Source organism: Spermophilus citellus (assembly GCF_964194105.1).
Source record: "Spermophilus citellus genome assembly, chromosome: 5".
NCBI lineage: Eukaryota > Metazoa > Chordata > Mammalia > Rodentia > Sciuridae > Spermophilus > Spermophilus citellus.
This window is the reverse complement of record NC_138186.1, coordinates 159,482,922-159,504,943: the sequence shown is the minus strand read 5'-3', so window position 1 is coordinate 159,504,943 and position 22,022 is coordinate 159,482,922. Positions and strand designations below refer to the sequence as shown.

The 22,022-nt window shown below is 42.3% G+C and overlaps 1 protein-coding gene across 1 annotated transcript in view; it reads right to left on the bottom strand.

Annotated features, from left to right (window-relative positions):
* The window catches only part of CCDC170 (coiled-coil domain containing 170), an 80,877-nt gene that overhangs the window by 9,159 nt on the left and 49,696 nt on the right, over positions 1-22,022 (bottom strand). The window contains exons 7-9 of the mRNA XM_081295137.1: positions 19,899-20,099; positions 15,626-15,799; positions 12,331-12,573 (exon numbers count right to left, since the gene is read on the bottom strand). Coding sequence (XP_081151263.1) covers positions 12,331-12,573; positions 15,626-15,799; positions 19,899-20,099 — 618 coding nt within the window. The remainder of the gene's footprint in view (positions 1-12,330; positions 12,574-15,625; positions 15,800-19,898; positions 20,100-22,022) is intronic.

Below are 22,022 nucleotides of genomic sequence, written 5' to 3'. Positions count from 1 at the left end.
CGGCAAAGATGGAAGGTGCCCAGGCTGCCCTCCCTGCTCACTGTAAACTATATTTGCTGCCTCCTCAGGGAAGGAATTGTTAAAATCTGGTGAGCAACTCTCTGGTGTTACAAAGGCCCAAAGGCCCAGAAAGAAAAGGTGATTAAATTTAAATGCTGTTGTATTGGCTCTCACAAACCTCCAGCTGTGTGAACGTGGGGTGGGGCAAGGGTGGAGTTCAAGACAGGCATTGCAAACCCACCTGCTCACAGGCCCTCCGAATGGGGTGGGAACACAAGGTGAGAGGCTCTCCCACTGACCCGAATAGAGGCTGTGCCCCTTTTGGAAGAGGAACGCAAAGATTCCGCTGGGTAAGAATGCTGCAGAACCAAGGGCAGGCAGTTCTGGCACCCTGCCCCTCCCCCAGCAGCCCAAGCCAGGGAGCCAGACCTGCTGAGCTGTGAGAAGCACCGAGAGCTCAAAGATTCCAAGCAGCATTCGAGCTGATCCAATGGGAGGCTAGAGGAGAAGGTAGGAAGGGCATCCTGGACGGGAGAAGGGCATGAGTGGAAAAGGACCATGGGAGCAGCCGTCGTCACACCAAGAGAGCCAGACAGCATTCTGCATGGGGCTGAAGATCCCTGTGGGTGTTTCCTTGAGAGACTGCAATGAAGATAATCAGGACTTGCCCCTAGGTTTTGGTGGTCTGGCTGCTAAATTTGATCTCAGGTCCCTACTAAGGCACACAGCTCAGACTTATAGCTCAGACTGATAGCTGATTTCTCTCCACCAGAGAGCTGCTTTTTTGCCCAGAATAAAGACCCATTCTCAGACTGACTTCATTTAAATGAAGTGCAGGTACTCAGTTCTGGTCAATGAAGATGTAGGAAATGTTGAGTCACTCTTGAAAAGTAGCAAATAACTGGAAGAAGGCTGGAGTCCCAGCAGCCATCTTGGGCTAACAGGCAGCATTGGGAATGAGAGCTACAGTTAGGGTAGTGAAGTAGAAAGACATAGCAAGTCAGGGTCGCTGGTGACCAGGTAGCTATCCATCTACACATGGAATGTCTACTTCCATGCTTCTGTTCAGTGACAAAGAATAAATGTGTCTCCTATCTCAGCCACTATGGGCTGCTTCAATATATTCAGCTGAAACTAACATAAGTAGTTAATCCATAAATAAATGTTCAAGCCAAATGAAAGCAGAGATAAGCTATAGTGTATGCACAAATACAGTATCTGCAATAGTAAAGCAGGCGGTAGAATAATTGCTCTATCCTTAGGGAAAATAAACCATAGGTTTGCCAAACTCAGAAGAAGATATATCCTGAGTAGCTATACCACACATTCTTGCTGGTGATTTCAGTAAAATAACATCATCTGTCACATTAACATCACTAATATTTTTAATTCTATTCCGATCCTTTATTTGGATTTCTAAATTGGTTTGGATTTCATAATGCTAAAAATATAATAAAATTAAAACTTTTTATATAGTTTTGACTTTGAACATATGTGAGCAACATTCTAATAAAATTATTCTATCTGAAATAGGGAAGTCTGTGAAGACATATTTGTTTTTCAAAAAAGAATCTCTATAATCCTAGATTTGCCTGCCAAATCAAAATTTAATTGTTCATCTGGAAAAGTCTCATATTTTTGGTTTAAAATTACAGAGAAATTTTAATCTCCAAATTTAGGTATGAAAGTGGGTTGACAGGAGATCTGGCTAAGCAAAGAGTCAAGGTCTTCAGTCATGGTTTTGTCAAAGACTTAAGAAATGCATGCCCACCAATGCTCATGGCAGCCTTATTCATAATAACCAAAAACTAGGAACAATCCAAATGTTCATGAAATGTATACTAGACTAACAGAATGTGGTACATGCATACAATGGATTATAATTTACCCATAAAAAATCATTGTGATGGTAAATTTTATGTATCAACTTGGCTAAACCACATTTTTGGTTTATGTACCCACATATTTGGCCCAATGTTATTCTGGATGTTTCTGTGTGGATGTTTTCAAATAATATTAACATTTAAATGCGTAGACTGAGTGAAGTAGATTGCTTTCCCTAATGTGGGTGGGCTTTCCCAATTGGTTGAAGATATAAATATCACAAAAGACTGAACTCCCCTCAACAAGAGGGAATTCTGCCAGCGGCCAGCCCTTGGATTTAAACTGCATGGCAGCCTTTCCTGGGTCTCTAGCCTGAAACCCCAACCTACAGATTTTGAACTTATCCGCCTTTGTTATCATGTGAGCCAATTCCTTAAAATAAAACGGATCTCTTTTTCCCTCTTCCCTACCTTGCACACGCACACCTTCACACACATTCTGTTGGTTCCACTTCTCTGGAGAACCCTGACGAATACAGGAACACTGACACTTGCTAGAATATGAGTGGACCTTAAAAACATCAAACTAAGTAAAAGAAATCAGAGAGAAAGGACCACATACTGTATGATTCCATTTATATGAACTGTCCAGAATATGCAAATCTCTACAGACAGGAAGCAGACTATCGACTATCGGTGGTAACTGAACAGACTGTCGACATCGTGAAACCCATCACACTACACTTCAAAAGGGTCAATTTTATGGCAGGTGAGCTATTTCTCTATTTTTTAAAAAAATAGAAATGCAATTTCAATTATTACCTTATCTAGACCCTCTATAAATGGTGAAATTGTTCATCTGCTAGATCATGTGCTGAATAATCCTCCTGTCCCCAAAGCTAAGCTTACCTGGAACCTCAGAATGAGACCTTATTTAGTGTATGGAGTGAATAGTAGCTAAATAAGTATTAGGTATTGTATGGAGTGAATATTAACTTTAGGTAAACATGTTTTGATGTTGTGCTACAAGTGTGCAGCATGTTAGGTATAGATAATATTAACTTTAGGTAAACATGTTTTGATGTTGTGCTACAAGTGTGCAGTGTGTTAGGTATAGATAAGATAGTGATGAGTGCGAAGTGTGTTAGGTATGGATAAGGTAGTGAAAAACAAATGATGTAAGGGAAAAACCCCAATAAGATGTAAACAAGTTAGGCTTAGTATAAATATAAGGCACGGAGGACAGGCAGCACCTCTCAGGTCAGGCACTGACACCAGCCGCCTGATTGGTCCGTCCGGTCTCTGCTCCGCTGCTGCTGTGTGAGGACTGCTGTGAGAATAAACGAAGCATTGGAAAGACATCTCCGTGAGTCGGTGTGGTGTGTTCGTGTCGCCGGGGATTCTGGTCCGGGTAGGACACGGCCGGGGACCCGCCTGCGGTTGACCTCCGAGACCAAGGCCCGCTCCAGCTTCGGGAGCTGCTCGCGACATTTAGGAAGAAGGCCTTCAAAGGTGTAGTTAAGTTAGGGTTCTTGTGATGAGATCAGTGTGGTTTAGGAGGCACCCTGAACCCAATTTTGGATGTCTTTGTAAGTGACAAGAAGAAGAGGCACACAGAGAGAAGGTCACATGAAGACAGAGCATGGGTTGAAATGATGCAGCTTATAAGCCAAGGGTTGCCAGCAGCCACTGGGAGTTGGAGAGACTGGAATGGACTCCCTCAGAACCCCAGAGGGAAGTGCCCTGCCGACACCTGGATTTCAGACTTCTGGCCTCCAGAAGAATTGAGAGGGAATGTTAAGCCACCAGGTTAGCAATAATTGGGCTGATTCACTGATGTCCTGAAGTGTTGCTCCATGAACAGTGAGATTAATACAGAGACAAACTTAGACTATGTACAAAGATGGGAACATTGAGTGGGGCATGGTGGTGCATGCTTGTAATCCCAGAAAGTCAGGAGGCTGAGGTAGGAGAATCACAAGTTCAAGGCCAGCCTGGACAACTTAGCAAGACCCTGTCTCAGAATAAAATCCAAAGGGCTGGGGATGCAGCTCAGTGAGAGTGTCCCTGGGTTCGATCCACAGCACCCCCTCCAACACACACACACACACACACACACACACACACACACACACACAATCCTCCATGGCTCAGGATCGGTCCAAGCACCTGCAGGATGCCTGCAGGCCCTCTGTGAGTAGGCTCCTGCCCCCTCCACACCCAGCTCCTCCCAACACTCTCAGATTCACAGGGAAGATCAGGCGTGGTCAGCAACAACCAGGCCTTCAGTTCCCCTGTCTCAGTGCATCGGACAGTCATTGGTCATCCTCGATACCCACCTGCTGTGCCAGATCCCAGGACAGCACTGGGAGGGCGTCTACTGGTGAAGTCATGGCAAAGCCTCAGAGAGATGGAGACGGCATTTCCGTCTGAGTTTAAGCCACTTCCTGTCTACACCTCCTCTGGTGAAGATGGGATTCTCCAAAAGGATCAGATGGTCTCTGCCTTCTCCTCCTTCTCTGGAGCCCAAGGCCTGCACCACCCCTGCGCTGTCGCAGTGACGCCCCCTTTCCTTTCTGTCCCACCCACTCTCCCACCACTGTCTGTCTTACCTGACCCCCGTTTCTTTTCATTGCTGCCTCTGGCAGTGTTGAGGGGCCCTGTGTTCTCTTTAATAAAGTAATTCTCCTGTAGCCCTCTGAGCTGGGGGGCCAAAGGGGTCCCCACCCTGGAGGCGAACAGACACACACTCCACCGTCAGGAGTGACCAAATCAAGGTCCCTGCCATCCTAACTTAGGACTCGCTTTGTGATCTCTGGAAACAAGAAACCAACTCCTCACCACCCACCACCTCAATAGGTTCAAGCACTGAGTGTGGGTAACCAACCATATTTCCTCAGGTTTAAAATTTATTTTCCTTTATATATTGCTCAGTCTTTCAGGAATTCTTTTCTCCCTGCAATGGGGTCTGTGTGGAGGGAAACCCTGGTAGGTGTTCTGCCCTGAACCCTCCTGCATGCTGCCCGGGAGCCTGTCCCGTGAACACTCACTCCATCGTCGGCCTGTGCGAGTCCGACACTCCCTGTGACTCCGTTGAATCATAGTTTCAGAATTGCCCCAGAAAGAAAAGGGTACACTTGTACATTGCTGGTGGGACTGCAAATTGGTGCAGCCAATTTGGAAAGCAGTATGGAGATTCCTTGGAAAGCTGGGAATGGAACCATCATTTGACCCAGCTATTTCCCTTCTCGGACTATTCTCAAAAGACCTTAAAAGAGCATGCTACAGGGACACAGCTACATCAATGTTTATAGCAGCACAATTCACAATAGCTAAACTGTGGAACCAACCCAGATGCCCTTCAATAGATGAATGGATTAAAAAATGTGGAATTTATACACAATGGAATATTACTCAGCATTAAAAAATAACAAAATCATGGCATTTGCAGGGAAATGGATGGCATTAGAGCAGATTATGCTGAGTGAAGCTAGCCAATCCCTAAGGAGCAAATGCCAAATATCTTCTTTGATATAAGGGGTGTGACTCAAAACAGAGCAGGGAGGAAGAGCATGAGAAGAAGATTACCATTAAATAGGGATGAGAGATGCATGGGAATGGGAGAGAGAAGGGGACTCGCACGGAAGATAGAAGGAGAACCTCACTGGTTTGCAAAATTACATATAAGATGATGTAAGGGGGAAAAAAGAGAGAGAGAGAGAAAAGTGTCATAGTAGAGTGGGTAGAGAGAGGTGATGGGAGGGGAGGGGAGGGGATGGGAGGGGGGATAGGAAGGGCAGCAGAATACAATAGACACTAGTATGGCTGTATGTATAAATGTGGCTGTAAAACACAGAGGAAATGTGATCCTGCAATCTGTACACGTGGAAAAATAAGAATTCATACCCCATTTGAATCAAATGTATGATATGTCAAGATCATTGTAATGTTTTGAGCAACTAATAAAAAAAAAAAAAAACAAGAATTGCCCCAGAGCCTTTGATGGGGTCGCTTTGCCCCTCACTTGAAGGGACCACCCCGTCTGCTCCCACAGTGAGCACGTTGGCACACATCTTCAGCGACTGTCCATGTCCCCAGCTGTCCCAAATGGAACCCCAGGGTCCTTGCAATCACCACACAATCCAGACATCCTGTCTCCAGCCAGGGTGGGAGCGGCCCAGGCCAACTTCAGGGATTCTACCCCCAGCTCAAGTCAGCCCCCTACTGTCCATCTCAAGGCCTGAGGAGAGAGTTGAGGACACTGGTCCCTGATATTCCCCACCCCTGGCACCTGTCAGGTGCCTTTCCCTGCTTCTCGTCCCTCACATTCAAATAGGTCCCCTCCTCTGTCACCCTTCCCTTCTCAGTGAAAACTCGCCTCAACTCCATGGCCTTGTCCAATGGCAGAAGGGTCTGAGCGGGGACCATAATGACCTAGGAGGGAAAACACAGAGGAAATGTTCCCTAAACCATTGTGCCCACTGTGAGAGTTCAAGGGTGGCTTAATTCAAGAGGCTTTTTCCCCAATGATCTGGTTCCAAATTCAGAAACACCCAAAGTCAGTTTCAGGGCACTCCCCTGCCAAGAGCAGGCTGTTACTAGACCTGCTGGAAACGTGTGCATGTGGACATATTATGGCCAGAAGTACACATGCAGGACGTTGGAATATTCTTATTAAATTCCTCTGGGGGTTTCATTTCTTTCTTCTCTGTATTTAGTAGACGTGAGATGCTAGGAGCCACAAACAAATATACCATGTATGGCACTTTTGGTTGTAAAGTGACGCCAGCTAGCCACTGAGATGATTATGTTAAGATTTACATTCATATGGAAATTGGACTCCCGCTGTTCACCTTGGCCTGCTACCGGATTCATGTTACGGGACTCATGGAGAGTTCCCATTGGTTGGGGAAGGATAGTAGGAGGGAATTCCGGGGGAGGTCCGGGGGACCCCCGGTTCCTGGGAACGCGCAGTTCCGGTGGAGGCCCGCGTGGGAAGACCGGGTTTGGCTTGCCAGCGCCTACAGAGTATTGGCGGCTTTTTCAAAATAAAGTTTTGTTCCTGTTTGAGTGGCTCGTGATTCTGTGCCCAGCCAAGACTGCGGCTTCCCCAGGGAACAGTAGGCTTATTATTGGGACGCAGTTCTTCTACACTAAAAGGACTTATGATAAGTCCTGGGGTAATTGATCCCGATTATGAGGGTGAAATAAAAATTATAGCTAGTTCTCCAAGAGGTATATCGGTAATTTCACCAGGAGATAGAATAGCACAGTTATTAATAATACCCAGCCTGCATGATAAATTTTCCAGTTGTAATGTAGAAAGAGGTTCCAAGGGATTAGGCTCCACAGGTGTAGATTGGGCTATGCTGTCTTTAAATTTAGATTCTCGCCCAATGCTAAAATTAAATATTCAAGGACATGACTTTAATGGGCTGCTCGACACAGGTGCAGACCTTAGCGTCATCTCTCGTCAAGAATGGCCAAAACATTGGCCATTACAACAAGCCACTCAAACGCTTCGAGGCCTAGGAGTGGCAACAAATCCCCATAGAAGTGCTATGGTATTAGATTGGAGGGATCCTGAAGGATGTGAAGGAACTATACAGCCCTATGTATTAGATCATCTTCCCATAAATTTATGGGGACGAGATGTCCTAGATCAATTAGGATTGACATTAACAAATAACATCAATCCTAACGCGCCCACTACTAGGGCTAAACAAGGCTTTAGGAAAGAAAAAAGATTAAGAGAACAAGAACAAGGTATGACAGCACCTATTCAAACAGATCAAGAAATAAATAGACATGAATTGGGTTTTCAGAAAGGGCCACTGAGACAATCAAAATTACTTGGAAATCAGAAAGACCAGTGTGGGTTCCTCAGTGGCCCCTGACTAAAGACAAGATACAAGTAGCCCATGACTTGGTCAGACAACAATTAGCGGAAGGACATATACAACCTTCCGTATCCCCCCATAATACTCCCATTTTTGTCATTAAAAAGAAATCTGGTAAATGGAGATTATTACAAGATTTAAGAGCCATTAATAATGAGATGGTTATTATGGGACCTGCTCAATCAGGGATTCCTCAATTGTCTGCTTTACCAAAAACCTGGCATGTTTTAGCTATAGATATTAAAGATTGTTTCTTTTCAATTCCAATTCATCCCGAGGATAGTCCACATTTTGCATTTACTATCCCTGCACTGAATCATGAAGGTCCTGATCAGAGATATGAATGGAAAGTACTCCCTCAAGGGATGGCTAACAGCCCAACTATGTGTCAAATTTATGTTAATAAAGCAATCCAGCCACTTAGAAATCAAAATCCTGAACTACAAATATTTCACTATATGGATGATGTGTTATTGGCACATAAAGATAAAAACACCTTACTAGAATGTTATGCCACACTTACAAACTTATTGAAAAATTATAATCTAGAGATAGCAATAGATAAAGTACAATTAAATCTTCCAATTAATTATTTAGGAGTTCTATTATCCTCAACCATGGTCCGTCCACCAAAAATTCAAATACGAGTAGATCAACTCAGATCACTTAATGACTTTCAAAAGTTATTGGGAGACATAAATTGGATAAGGCCTTATCTAGGCATACCAACAGGAGAGTTAGGACCTTTATTTGATATTCTAAAAGGTCCATCAGATCCAAATTCACCCCGCATGTTAACGCCTGAAGCAAGAAAAACATTAAAAATCATTGAAACATATATGGAAAATATGCATTTGGATAGAATTGATATAAGTTTGCCTTTATTATTTATTGTACTACCAACAAAAAATATTCCTACAGGAGTATTTTGGCAGGAAGGTCCATTATTGTGGATACATTTATCTTATTCTCCTAACACTATTCTTACTAGATATCCTGAGGCTGTAGGACAATTGATACTCAAAGGAATAAAAGCAGCTAAGGGAGTATTTGGGATTTCTCCCAATAAAATTATTACTCCATATACTATGGATCAAATTGATGAGTTAGCTAATGAGTTAAATACTTGGGCGATAATCATGTGTAAAACTAGTGTTTCATTTGATAATCACTTACCATCTAATCGTTTGTTGTCTTTTTGGTCTAAGCATCCTGTAGTTTTTCCAAAAATGACAAGAAAAACCCCTATCATAAATGCTCCAAATATATTCACTGATGGGTCAAACAATGGTACAGCAGCAGTAGTTACTCCTGATCAAACTTTTACATTTTTAGTACCCAAGCAATCAGCTCAAAAGGTAGAGCTTAATGCAGTATTACAAGCTTTTATGATGTTTAAAGATTCTGTATTTAATTTATTTTCTGATAGTCAATATGTAGTTAATGCTATAGTATCCCTTGAAGATGCTGGTAGGATTTCACCTTCTTCTACTGTTTTCTCTTTGTTTTCCGCTATACAAAGTCTAATCTGGGACCGAAAAGATCCATTCTTTATAGGTCATATCAGGGCACATACAGGATTGCCTGGAGCCCTTAGTATGGGCAATGAACTAGCAGATAAATCTACACATGACATACATATTTTCTCCACAATACAAGAAGCTATAAATTTTCATAAAAGGTTCCATGTCAATGCTAATACTTTACAAAAATGTTTTAAAATAACTAAAGAACAAGCCAGACATATAATAAAACAATGTCAAAATTGTGTGACATTTTTACCACAAGTTAATCTTGGAGTCAATCCTAGAGGACTGATACCTAACCATATTTGGCAGATGGACGTCACACACTTGCCAGAATTCGGAAAATTAAAATATTTACATGTTACAGTTGATACCTCTTCCGGATTTTTGATGGGCTCCCTTCATGCCGGAGAAAAAACTAAAGATGTTATAGCTCATTGCTTACAAAATTTTGCCACTGTGGGCGTTCCAAAACAGTTAAAAACGGACAATGGTCCTGGTTATACTTCCACCTCTTTTAAACAATTTTGCTCATCATTTGGCATTACTCACATAACAGGAATTCCATACAATCCACAAGGACAAGGCATAGTTGAAAGAGCTCATCAAACTATTAAAATGTACTTATTAAAACAAAAGGAGGGAATTGGAAAGGGGTATATATCCCCCAAAGATAAACTTAAAATAACCCTTTTTACTCTAAACTTTTTAAATTTGGATTCATCGGGACTTAGTGCTGCAGAAAGACATTTGTACCCAAAAAATGTACATAAGCCTAAGGTACTTTGGAAAGATATTCTAACAGGACAATGGAAAGGCCCGGATCCAGTGATAGTCTGGAATCGGGGCGCTATCTGTGTTTTCCCACAGGATGAACAGCAACCGATTTGGATTCCAGAGAGATTAACTAAAACAATTTCTACAGAAAAAGAAGATGATTTGACTCAAATCCATAACAGCTGACATCCAGAGCTCCAGCTTGGCTATTCTTACATCTGCGACAGTGATTAACCAAGGTGTTTTTTTTTTTCAATATCTATTTTATTATTGCATTTTTCCCACATCATAAAGTTCTATTTTAATTTTGAGCTCATACAAACCTAGGTTAATGTTTTTCTGATCAGTTTTATTTTTTGACTGTGTTTTATTTTTTTGACTGTGGAGTTTTTAAACATTGCAATGGAGATTTCACCTAGGTATAGTTACAAGGCCTTTATTTACTATTGTCTTATGTGTTGTATGTTGTGTGCACACTTCTGTTTTGTGTTGTATGTCTGTATGTGTGTATGTCCATATTTCTTATATGAGGAGCGCTCATGGAAAAATGGATCCGAATTTTTTCTTTATTCACGTGATTTATATGGTTTAATTTAAATTAGGTAAACAGCTGTTAAGGATTGTTTTTAAAGGAGTTTAACAGATCTGTTTGTTTACTTTCACCTTTCCTTTTCATTATATTTAATAATTCTGTTCAGGATAATGTCTCTTTAGCATCATTGCCAGAATTTCCATCTCCATCCCAATTCCGGTGAAGACTGAGATAAAACCAAACTACAGCTTCTATGATAGCTATCACAGTAAACTATATAAACTGATGCATCAATGAATATAACTCAACAAGTAATGCTCAATCAAGGACTTGATTTACTTTGGGAGGAAATGGACATATTGATAGACTCCTCCAATTTGAACTGCTTGCAGAACTTGCCTGGACTAGATATCAGTTGCATACATTGTGAAATATCATCTGGTGCACCGAATTGTGGTACTGCTGGCATATCTTTGCTGATGGTGTCACCAGTGATGCAATTTCCTTGCCAGCTCACCCCATGTTTATTGTGGTAATACTGGCATATCTTTGCTGATGGTGTCACCAGTGATGCAATTTTTCCAAAGGAGCCATCAATTGGCTTGGTGTCGTGGCATTTCTGTATCCTCCTCCCTTCTACTAGTGATGGTCTAAAATTTGGGGGCCAACAGAGGTGAGGCAAAGAACCTCACCCCCCCACTGGCACCAACGCTAAATTTGGGGGCCAACAGAGGTGAGGCAAGAACCTCACCCCCCCACTGGTGCATAGGCCTATCCACAAGCATGGCTGAATGCTGGACCGGTAGTCAGCGACGGGTTGATCTGATTACAGTGGATTCAACCTAAGACAGGAAGCTGACGCCTAAATGTCAGTTCTCCCATGACGGGTAAGAACCATATGTTAAATTGGACAACCTACCAGGCACGGTCCCTAGCCACATTGCTTGTTGCTTAATTAAACAGAAGGGGGCAGATGCTAGGAGCCACAAGCAAATATACCATGTATGGCACCTTTGGTTGTAAAGTGACGCCAGCTAGCCACTGAGATGATTATGTTAAGATTTACATTCATATGGAAATTGGACTCCCGCTGTTCACCTTGGCCTGCTACCGGATTCATGTTACGGGACTCATGGAGAGTTCCCATTGGTTGGGGAAGGATAGTAGGAGGGAATTCCGGGGGAGGTCCGGGGGACCCCCGGTTCCTGGGAACGCGCAGTTCCGGTGGAGGCCCGCGTGGGAAGACCGGGTTTGGCTTGCCAGCGCCTACAGAGTATTGGCGGCTTTTTCAAAATAAAGTTTTGTTCCTGTTTGAGTGGCTCGTGATTCTGTGCCCAGCCAAGACTGCGGCAGTGAGACATCTCGAATCCAGGACTGCCTCCCCCATCTGCTGATCCCTTCTACCGTCGAACTCGGACTCTTCAGTAAACAGTGTACCCATTTTCTCATTTCTTCTAAATGAATTTCTATTTGCTAAATCCCTCCATCATCTCTCACCACACATCCATGTACATCTTAAAGAAATGCTTTTATTTCCTTGCACTAAATTTTACCTCTTTTTGACTCTTTGAATAGTGATCACCTCAAGTGAAGACACTAAATCAGATATTCTGCTTTATGTAATTTGGCATTTTCCCCACAACAGAGGAAATTTTCTTCTTCTTCATTGTTTCTCTTCCCCTGGTGCATCCATGATAAGGCTCATTCTTTTGCATAAGCTTTGCTGGGACCCAGCCTGCAAAAGGAACAAGAACACGGAGCCTCGCACTTGCCTTGAGCTCACTGGTGTCGGCCAGCTTGGCTTTGAGCTCCAGGTTGGACTCACGACACAGGTTCAGCTCCTTCTGCATCCTTTCCACCTTCTTCTCCAGCTTCCTGATGGTGAGCTGGGCCTCGTCCCTCTCTGTGGCCAGGGCTGAGCGCACCTGCTTCTCCTCCTCCAGCTGCGCTATTTTCTGCCGGAGGAGGTTCATGTGGAGTTCTCTGCTCTCCAGTCTTTCTTTCTGAGTCTTTAGCTGGTTTGATACAAAGAGGGATTTTTTTTTTTTAATAATTGAAGAGTCAGTAAATATAAATGAATTAGAGATAATGTCAAATTTTATCTACACTTCAATAAGACTAATTTGTAAACTGTCAAAAAAAAAAGGTCACTGGGTTCCTTTCCCTGATTGCATTTTTTATTCATATTTTTCCAAGAATGAATCTTGCAGCTGCAAAGTATGAGACAAAAGAGCCGCAGAAGATGTGCAAAGACTTCCCATAGCTGCTTCTCTCCAACATTGTGTGCATCATAATAAAAATAGGAAATTACTTTAAAACTACTAAAACAGGCTTATCAAGAACAGAACACAAGACAGGGAGACAAAATCCTCTCCAACATACACGGACCATGATGCCTTCACTGGTGTTTTCTGAAATAACATAGGGTGCAAATTAATATTGTGAACCCGGACTGGTTGATTTCAGTCCCTCTTGGTGACAACTCATTTTTTAACAAGCACCCCGTATGAGAATGCAGATATTGCTAAAAGATGATAAAACAAGGAGGCTTTTTTTTTTAAAGAAATCTTTGTTTACGTATTGAAAATGTTAGAAGGTTTCATTTCTTTGGGGTCTTTTGTTATACGACTGGCTGATTAGATCAACCAACCACACAAAGAGCAAAGTCCTCAAACTGGCTTCTCAGTGGCAGTCAAACTTGATGAAGGAAATTGGATTTTTTAGATGACCATGGATTCTCGAAGGGAGATCAGTAGAGGAAAGGGATGAGGTGGAGGGAAGAGGAAAGGAAAGGGGAAATACCCGGGAATAACATTACACTGTTGCTTGGTGTGCATGTGTGGATAGGTAACAACAAATTCCACCACTGTGTACAGCTGTAAGGTACCAATAAAAATATGGAGGAAAAAACAAAATGACTATGGACTCTAAGACTGAAAAGACCTTCCAGGGTTCCACGTGTCACAACTAAAGAGTGCTATATTAAGTCCAGACACCTCAATCATTCTGCCACAAATGTCAAGAAGAATCACTGACAATCCCTCATTATCTTCTCCACATTTATACGGCATTATAAGGTGGGGGACTTACTGAAATGCTGCTGAGTTCCTTGCCTCACAGTGGCAACTGTGCCTATGCCTCCCAAGTCATTCTTTAACAAGACCCTCCCACTCCTCTACCAGCTCCCTTTCTTGAGCATCTTCATGTCAAATCCCACTCTATGGCAAATTTACACTGGTAAACTCTACACACTGACTGTTCTAATAGTTCTGTAATTCTTAGAAGGGATAATATTGAAATAAATAATAATAATATTTAAATAATATTTAAAAAGGAAATCAATTATCTAAGGAGGACTTGGGAAACAATTGTTGTTCAGTTTAACATCCCTGTTGGCAATTTGGTTTGTCTACTCTCTTTTTTTTATAAAATATTCCTCCAGCTATAATCTAAAGGAAAGAAGACAAATATGAGCAGAGCATCTTCTATGAACCAAGAGTTCAAAGATGTTGTTTATTAAAGAATAGCAGTTCTATTAAGTACTCTTCCTATCTTAATATGAGGAAACAGAGAGGTACATGATTTCCCAAGGTGACTCAGCTTGGTTGAGCCAAATTGCAAACCCAGATGTCATTCATTACCCAGCTTTTAGACTAAAATTTGACCATCAAATTTTCTCCTAAGAACAATAATAAGAACACATCTGTGTTTTCTTTTCCCAATACCATTAATTATGTAACTAATAATAATACTTATTTCTGTTCTTTCTTTCATTCACTCATTTTGTCTACACTGTTTCTAACTCTTCCTCAGAGTGAATGAGAAGTTGGTCCTTCTCTCTCTAATTTCTTGTGCAACAGAGCTTATAAATGCAGACACTGCTACATGCATCCCCCATTCTCCTCTTCTCCCAAAACAGTGGGAACTGAATTTTTTAAGGGAGGTGAATGGCTACCCACAGTTGAGGCTGCATTTGAAAGCCTCCGTGTCAGCTAGGTTTGGCCATCAGAACACATTCTGGCTGGGGATATAAGTGCAAGTTCATGTAGCAGATTCTGGGCCCCATCTTCAAAGGCACCTCTTGCATGTTCTGTTGTAACCTTCTTATTCATCCCCTTCTTCTCCAATCTTCTGCATGGATCACAGATGTAATGGTGTGGGCACCATTTTGAACCTGAGGATAAGGACCACCCTAGTGATGGTAAATTAATGAGCTGAGACAGGTCTGATTCCTTGAAGAATGGACAGAGCAGAGCTGCCAGGCCAACCCCAAGCGGCCTATCTCCAGAAATGTATGTGAGAAAACAAACTACCTCTGCTTGTTTAAGTCAATATTATTTAGGACTCCTTGGCATACCCAAAGGACTTAAAATCAGCATATAGTGGTGTGGCCACATCAATATTTATAGCAGCTCAATGCACAGTAGCTAAGCTATGGAACCAATCTAGGTGAACTTCCACAAACAAATGGATAAAGAAAATGTGGTACATATACACAATGGAATATTACTCAGCCTTAAAGAAGAATGAAATCATGTCAGTTGCTAGTGAAATAAGCCAATCCCAAAAAAAACAAAGGTCAAATGTTCTCTCTGATACATGAATGTTGATACACAATGGGGGACGGGGGTTTCGCCAGATTGGGGGAAGGTGGGGGTGAGAATAGAAAAAAATTGGACATAACTTTCCTATATTCATATACGAATACACGACCAGTGTAACTCCACCTCATGGACAACCACAAAAGTGGGAGGTTATACTCCATGTATGTATCCTGTATCAAAATAAGAGCACTCTAATGTCATGTATTATTAACTAAAAAGAACAAATTAAAAAATCATAAAAAATGTATTATTTGGGGCCTCCATTTCTCCCAGTGAAAATAACCTTGAAAGTGACACACACTCTTACCAACTCTCCAAGACTTGAAATCAAGACCCAGATGGTAAATAGATAATTTGTGTTTCCCATCCCACTGGTATATACAGTGGGGGTGAGTCGCTCTTCAATATTGGGGTTTTTCAGAAATTCTTTTCCTCAGCATTCCTAATTTTCAACATCACCCACCTTCCTCTGTAAACTGTAGGCAATCGTCTTGTTTTCAACGACTGCGCTGCTCTCAAGGCGGACCAGCTGCTCTGCACGCGCCAAGACGACATCCAGACGCATGTCAAAGCCAAGTTCAGCAGCCATCCGGTCCAATCTCATTTTCTCTGAAAGCTGATCCAGAAATTTAAGATACTAAATTCAGGACCAAAAAAAAGAAGAAAATGGAACATAAAAGTAACGTTAATGTGTGAGCTCACCGAATCCTTCTCTTTCTCCCAAGCTTGCAGGTGGTTCTCTTTAAACCCAACCCGGAGCCTGGACTCTGATCCTGATCAGTGACCTTGGTGTTCAATCTAATGTCATGCACTCCTCTTCGCCCGGCCATATGACAAATTTGGCTGGGTGGACAATTACATCCTCATCTCTCGGCTGTGGCAACACAGTGATGAAATCGTGCCCCACCCCCAGCCAATCCAGCTCCTGGGACCTGCCCACCCATGCACCTTCTGTGGTAGTTTTCCCCCACAGAACTGGACCAGGACCCTGAAGGTAGAAACTGGCAACTTAACCAGTGGCTACTTAACTCTCTCCTGTGCCCCACCCGTCTCTTCAAAATCAAAGCTCCCCCCACCCAAAATTTTTGAACATTTTGTTTTGTTTCTTTAAGTTAAAATATCTTACAAAATGTCTTTAAAAGTATTTCAATGCATCAAAGTTAAATGAACAACATCCAAAATAGAACCATACAAAATAAGTCAAGGTTCATAGTTGAACGTCACTAACTGAGTCCTCCTCCACTTGTTAAAGCTGAGTTTTGGCTGGATGACTAAAGCAGTCCATGAGCTTTCACCATTGCATGATTTGGTCTCTAACTTGGATATTTTCTTCTCATTGCAAGAACTTCTCTTCCATCTGCCATTTTCAGACAATTAAATATGTAAATAATTTCCTGCTGCCTAAACATACCATCTTAAAGCATGGAGCGTTCTATATTTCAGTCATCGGGATGAAATTATCTCCCAGTGTATATTTTCTCTAGTTTTGTTAAATAGCATAAATATAAATATAATTTAACCTCTTCTTTGTATAGGTCACAATCGTTATGAACATCACACATTGTATCGTCCTTAATGCTGTGTCCCTTCTCCCCTTGGAATGTTTGATCCCTAATCTCTGTGCACAGAAGTGACCAACAGCTACTGCTTCTATTTTATGTAAGAGTTGTTGCCTTTTTATGAAGACATAAAAGCCCCCTTTTTTTTTCTATTTCTATGTGTGGCCCACCCTTAGCATGCAAGGACCTCCAACAGGCAAGAAAAGATCAAGATGGGACAAGCCAAGACCCTGCAAAGGAAGTGCCCATTTCAAGAACCTTAGCTATGCCTCTGAAGACTGCAGCTGCTGAAAACTTCCAAATACATAGAAGCAAACGATAGTGAACATTTTGTTTGTTGGAACCACATTTCAGAATAAACGTTCAAAAGTGCATTTTTGTGCACCTTGTGTTAGGCTAGATTACCTGTATTGAGCATTTAATCTCTGCACAACTTTGCTTTTCAATTTGCACAACCCTGCCTTAACCAGGACATTTATTTCATATGCAATTATCTCTGGAAAATTCACCGTGGGCAGAATTAGCTGACATAATTGGATTTCATAACTGGGAGTTATTTTGGCATAATCCCAATTAAAATTAATGATCCACTATATGAAAGGAGGGGGAAGAGATAACAATCCACTTGAAGTTCTTGCCTTTGATATATTTCTTCTATAATTCATGTATTTAAAGACTCTCACTTCAGGCCCTGGAGGAAGGGAAAGGAGAGAAACCAGTGGCATCTGAGTGGCAACTGGAAGGTTAACTCTTACCAGGTGAAGGCAGGAGGACCTTCTCCCAGAGAGGACAGCTGATGAGATGCCCACAAAGCCAGAGGAGTGCCACCGATGTGAACATGGGTGTCTTCAGGCTCAGGAATCATTTACCACCCACACTGCCAGGGTCCTACTGGCCCCTGAATGCTTCGAGTGTGTCCCATTGGCCAGAGAGATTTGGCCTGGCAGCCTACAGATGGTGAAGCCCTGGTACAAGGAGGAATCTGCCAGATCCTGGGGGCCACAGAGAGCCACCCTCAGTTTTAGATGGAGAAAGATAAGATTAGCTGTGTGTTTTATTAAGACCTCTCTGGCAGGAGTACAGAAAATAATTTTGAGACATGGTGAGCAGAACAAGGAGACCTATTAGACGGCTGCTCCATTCCTTGAAAATTAACACAAGGCTCAGAACAGAGCAACTGCAGCTGGAGGCAGAGAGGAGGATGGTGGTATCTGGGAGACAGCACTGGCAGAACTCAGGGACTGGGGAAGGAGAGAGGAGCAGAGGACAGCTCGGGTAAGTGGAGGCAGACGGCCACCGTCACCGAAGCAGGACAGGGGCCAAGGTGAAGACAGGTCATTTCAGTTCTGGATCATATTTAGGTTTCCAGGGACCATCAAGCTGGGGCTGTGAAGCTGGCAGTTAAACTGTTTCCAGATTACCCTATTATACCCAGGTACAGTATTTCTTTGCAAAAATCATAATTTTAACCAATACCTAATTGGTTAAATATTAATATTTTAGCCAATATCAAATAGAAAAAAAAAACTCCATCCTCCCACATTTCTCAAATCTATTCTTTATCATTTTCATTCACAAAACCACTGCTTGGTCCACACCCTTATTACCTTCTGATCTAGACTGTTCCATGAATCTCCCATTGGGCTCCCCTACCTCTGGCCTCTAAGATGCTCCAAGCCAATCTGCCTTGAGAGAAAACTTTCCTTTACTCAAGAACCTCCTGTGGCTTCCCATTACCTACAGAGTGAAGCCTGAGTAGATCACGTCACCTGCCTCCCTATTCCTACCACCCAGGGTGCACCTCACACCTCTGGCCTCACCAGGCGCCACGCTCCAGTCTCCTTGTGCCACATTTCACCTCCTGGGCCATCTTGTCAACCTCCATTTCTTCTTCCTTCCTGCAGCTCCCTCCGAGGGGAATTCCTTCCCACCTCTGCTGCCTGATAAATTCCTATTCATTCCTGAGGACCCTGATAAGTGGCATCTCTTCTGTGAAGACAGCTCATTTCCTCACACACAGGAATGGGAGGGAACTCATCACTCCTTTTCCTTAGTTCCTGTCACATTTATACCCATCTCTATTACTAATCATACCCAGGCTGCTTGCCCCGCCCATCCACGGGCACCATTCATGGGGCTTTCTCTTCCAATCACCCCTCAGCCCAGAGCTAACTGCCTTCCCTTCTCACCACTCCTTCAAACTGAATCTCAGAGGTGGCTGATGGTCTCCCACCCTCGGATCCTCAGGGTGGACCCCTTCTCTCCTCATCCCTCTCTCCCACTGGGCCAGCTCCATACCACAATCTCAGCTCCACAGTGTCTGTCCTCGTGGTTTTGAAATGCACTCACGCATTGCTTAACACTGGGGATACGTTCTGAGAACTTCATCCTCAGACAACCTCATCATTGTGGGAACATCTTAGCACGCCTTAGTTTCACAGACTAAAAGCTGTAACATCAGTAGGCAATAGAGTCTTATAGGACCACAGTCTTGTCCACAGTCCATCACGACTAAATCACTGTGATGAAGCACATGCCTGTACAATTATGCTCACAACCATTTATTCCACTTTTACAGTCTACAGAATAAAGATGCTCCCTCTTTATCATCTAAGCCATTCCAGTCTTGTCTCTTGCCATAGCCCCACTTAGAATGCCATGGTCCAGCCATAAGGATTAACCACTCTGCATTCTCTGAATACAGCACTTACAAGATTTTGTGCCCTTGTTCAAACTGCTTCCTCTATCAGCCCCTTCTCACCACTACAATCCTACTTATCCTGCAAAGATGCACTTAGTTATCTCTTCTCCTGTAAACGCTCTTTACCCAGAAGTGCCTACAACACTATATTAACACATACACAGTCTAGGGCACAGCAAATTATCTGAAGGTCTGTCTCCTCAATTGAATTCTGAGGCTATGTATTATTCATACTTTAACTGCCCCCAAACCTTCAGGGCCTCATATATCATAGGCATTCAGAAAATATGAGTTTAATTGAATTAATTCGGATCAAAGAAGTTCTAAACAATAGGAAGAGACTCAGTGTTCCTTGAAATTTGCTCATGACCCAAGTCATAATCAGTCTAAGTATTGCAAAATTCAGAATATTCTCAGGTAAAATTTTTAGAATGCAACAGATGCTACCACCCATAGATGTCCCCTGGGGTCATTACTTTTTGTTTCTCAAAATTCGAGTTATCTCGTAAAACATCTGCAGAAACCAGCTCTCCTTCCAGATGTGTCAGCTGACCCTGAAGAGTCTCCAACTTGTCTTCTGCCTTGTGGGCTCTCTGGAGAGCTTCCTGGTGAGACTCAGACACCTTTCCCAACTGTTCGACAAGCTCCGCTCTTTGTGCTTCAAGCTGGGAGACCATCTGGAAACAGAGCCACAACCAGGATAAGCCTTGTTTTAGATGCAAAAAGGGGTTAAAATCCAGCTCATCCCAGCAGCCTAACTATTAATGACACCCACTTCCAGATTCTTTGTAAAAATTAAATCAAAAATAGGTCACCGGTAGCTCTATTTGCCTCTGCTTGAAGTAAATCTGCCTTCATTATCTAATAAAATATCTTTGACACATTTTTTTTAAAGAGAGAGGGAGAGAGGAGAGAGAGAGAGAGAATTTTTAATATTTATTTTTTAGTTCTCGGCAGACACAACATCTTTGTTGGTATGTGGTGCTGAGGATCGAACCCGGGCCGCACGCATAGCAGGCGAGCGCGCTACCGCTTGAGCCACATCCCCAGCCCCATATTTTTAATTTGTATAAATACATTCAACAGATTAATCGATAAGTATTTACAGATGACATCCACTTACCTCCCAAACTGTCATTAATTTAGAAGTTTTGAAGTTTAGTTGGAAAAAGAGGGTGAATAAAAGCACTTTCCAAAATCTACAAGAGTCATTCCCCAGAGAAACTCTGCCACCACACGCAGGTGACAGAAGATTACACAGCAAGATGATCTTGATAAATAACCTTGGGGCATTGCAGGGAATTCAAGTGCAGAAACATTTTTTTCAAACTTCTTCAACCTTGTATCAGTTATCACACCCTAAACTCCAGGGGTGCTGACTTTGCAGGACACAAGCAAAAAAGTTCATTTTAGCATTAGACATGTCAGAATCTCCTCATGATGATGACTCCAAACAAGGTCAATGGCAACATCGAGCCAACAAAAAAAAATCTAACAACTGTCCCCTCTCCTACCTCATGAAACCACTGCCCCTCCATTTCAGCTCCCCAGGGTTCTCCACAACACCAGATTTCCCCAAAATTGCATCCTTTCCAAAGCGCCTGTTTGTTTGTCTCAACTGTCTTGTCCCCTTATGCCAAGAGAATAAGTTTTATCAAAGACCTCCCGTATACTTTCGGAAAACTCAAACCCAGTTTCATAAGATGTTGAATTCAATACAACCCAGAAGGCTTGGGCAATGTATTTGTTTTCCTTTGGAAGAGGAAAGGGAAAAAAATAGTAGATATTTACATATCGTTCTGTAGGGTAAGCAATCTCGACTACTTCAGTTTTTAAAGCCTAAATTTAAAAAAAAAAAAAAAAAAGTTTCTGCTCTCCTGTCTATAAACAACCATGTAGAAAGGCAAGAAGAACTTTAAGCTCCCTTCAGCTTTTTTGGACGTCTATTATGTGGAAGAACAATCAGATATGATCCAAGTTGCCTCACAGCCTCCACAGAGGACCAACGAGTATAAATTGGAGAAGGAATTCCACATCCATTCAAGGGGAAAATTTCCCCCATCCCAAAATAATAGCAGTAACACATGCACATTATAAAACATTTGTTAAGGACAAAAAAGTATAAATAAACAAACAAACAAAAAATCTCCTCTGATTTCACCACCTAGAGGAAACAACATTGATATTTTTAAATAAGTTGTTATATATTATTAAAATATAGCTGAAATTATATTACATATGCAGCTTTCTTTGTTTTTACCTAGCTGTATCTTAAGCATCTTCTCATGCCATTCAAAATTCTCAATATTTTAGTGACAATATTAAGAATTAATCCAGAGAATGTGTTATCATTACTTAAATTCTTTTTACACTCCCCATCAGGCAGTGGGTTCCCAGTAGCTGGAGATGGCCAGAAGTCGTGACCATTTGTTATAGGATGAACTGACGTGCTCCAGGGGCAAGGTTAGACTATATGCGCTCTAAACTCTCTAATCCAGGGTTTCTATAGCCTTCAGAGTTTCAGGCCTATTATTCACTTAATTTTCTGTTTATGTGGGGGCTTAGATGTTTGGTGGTGAGCTGCGCAGAGCCACATTCAA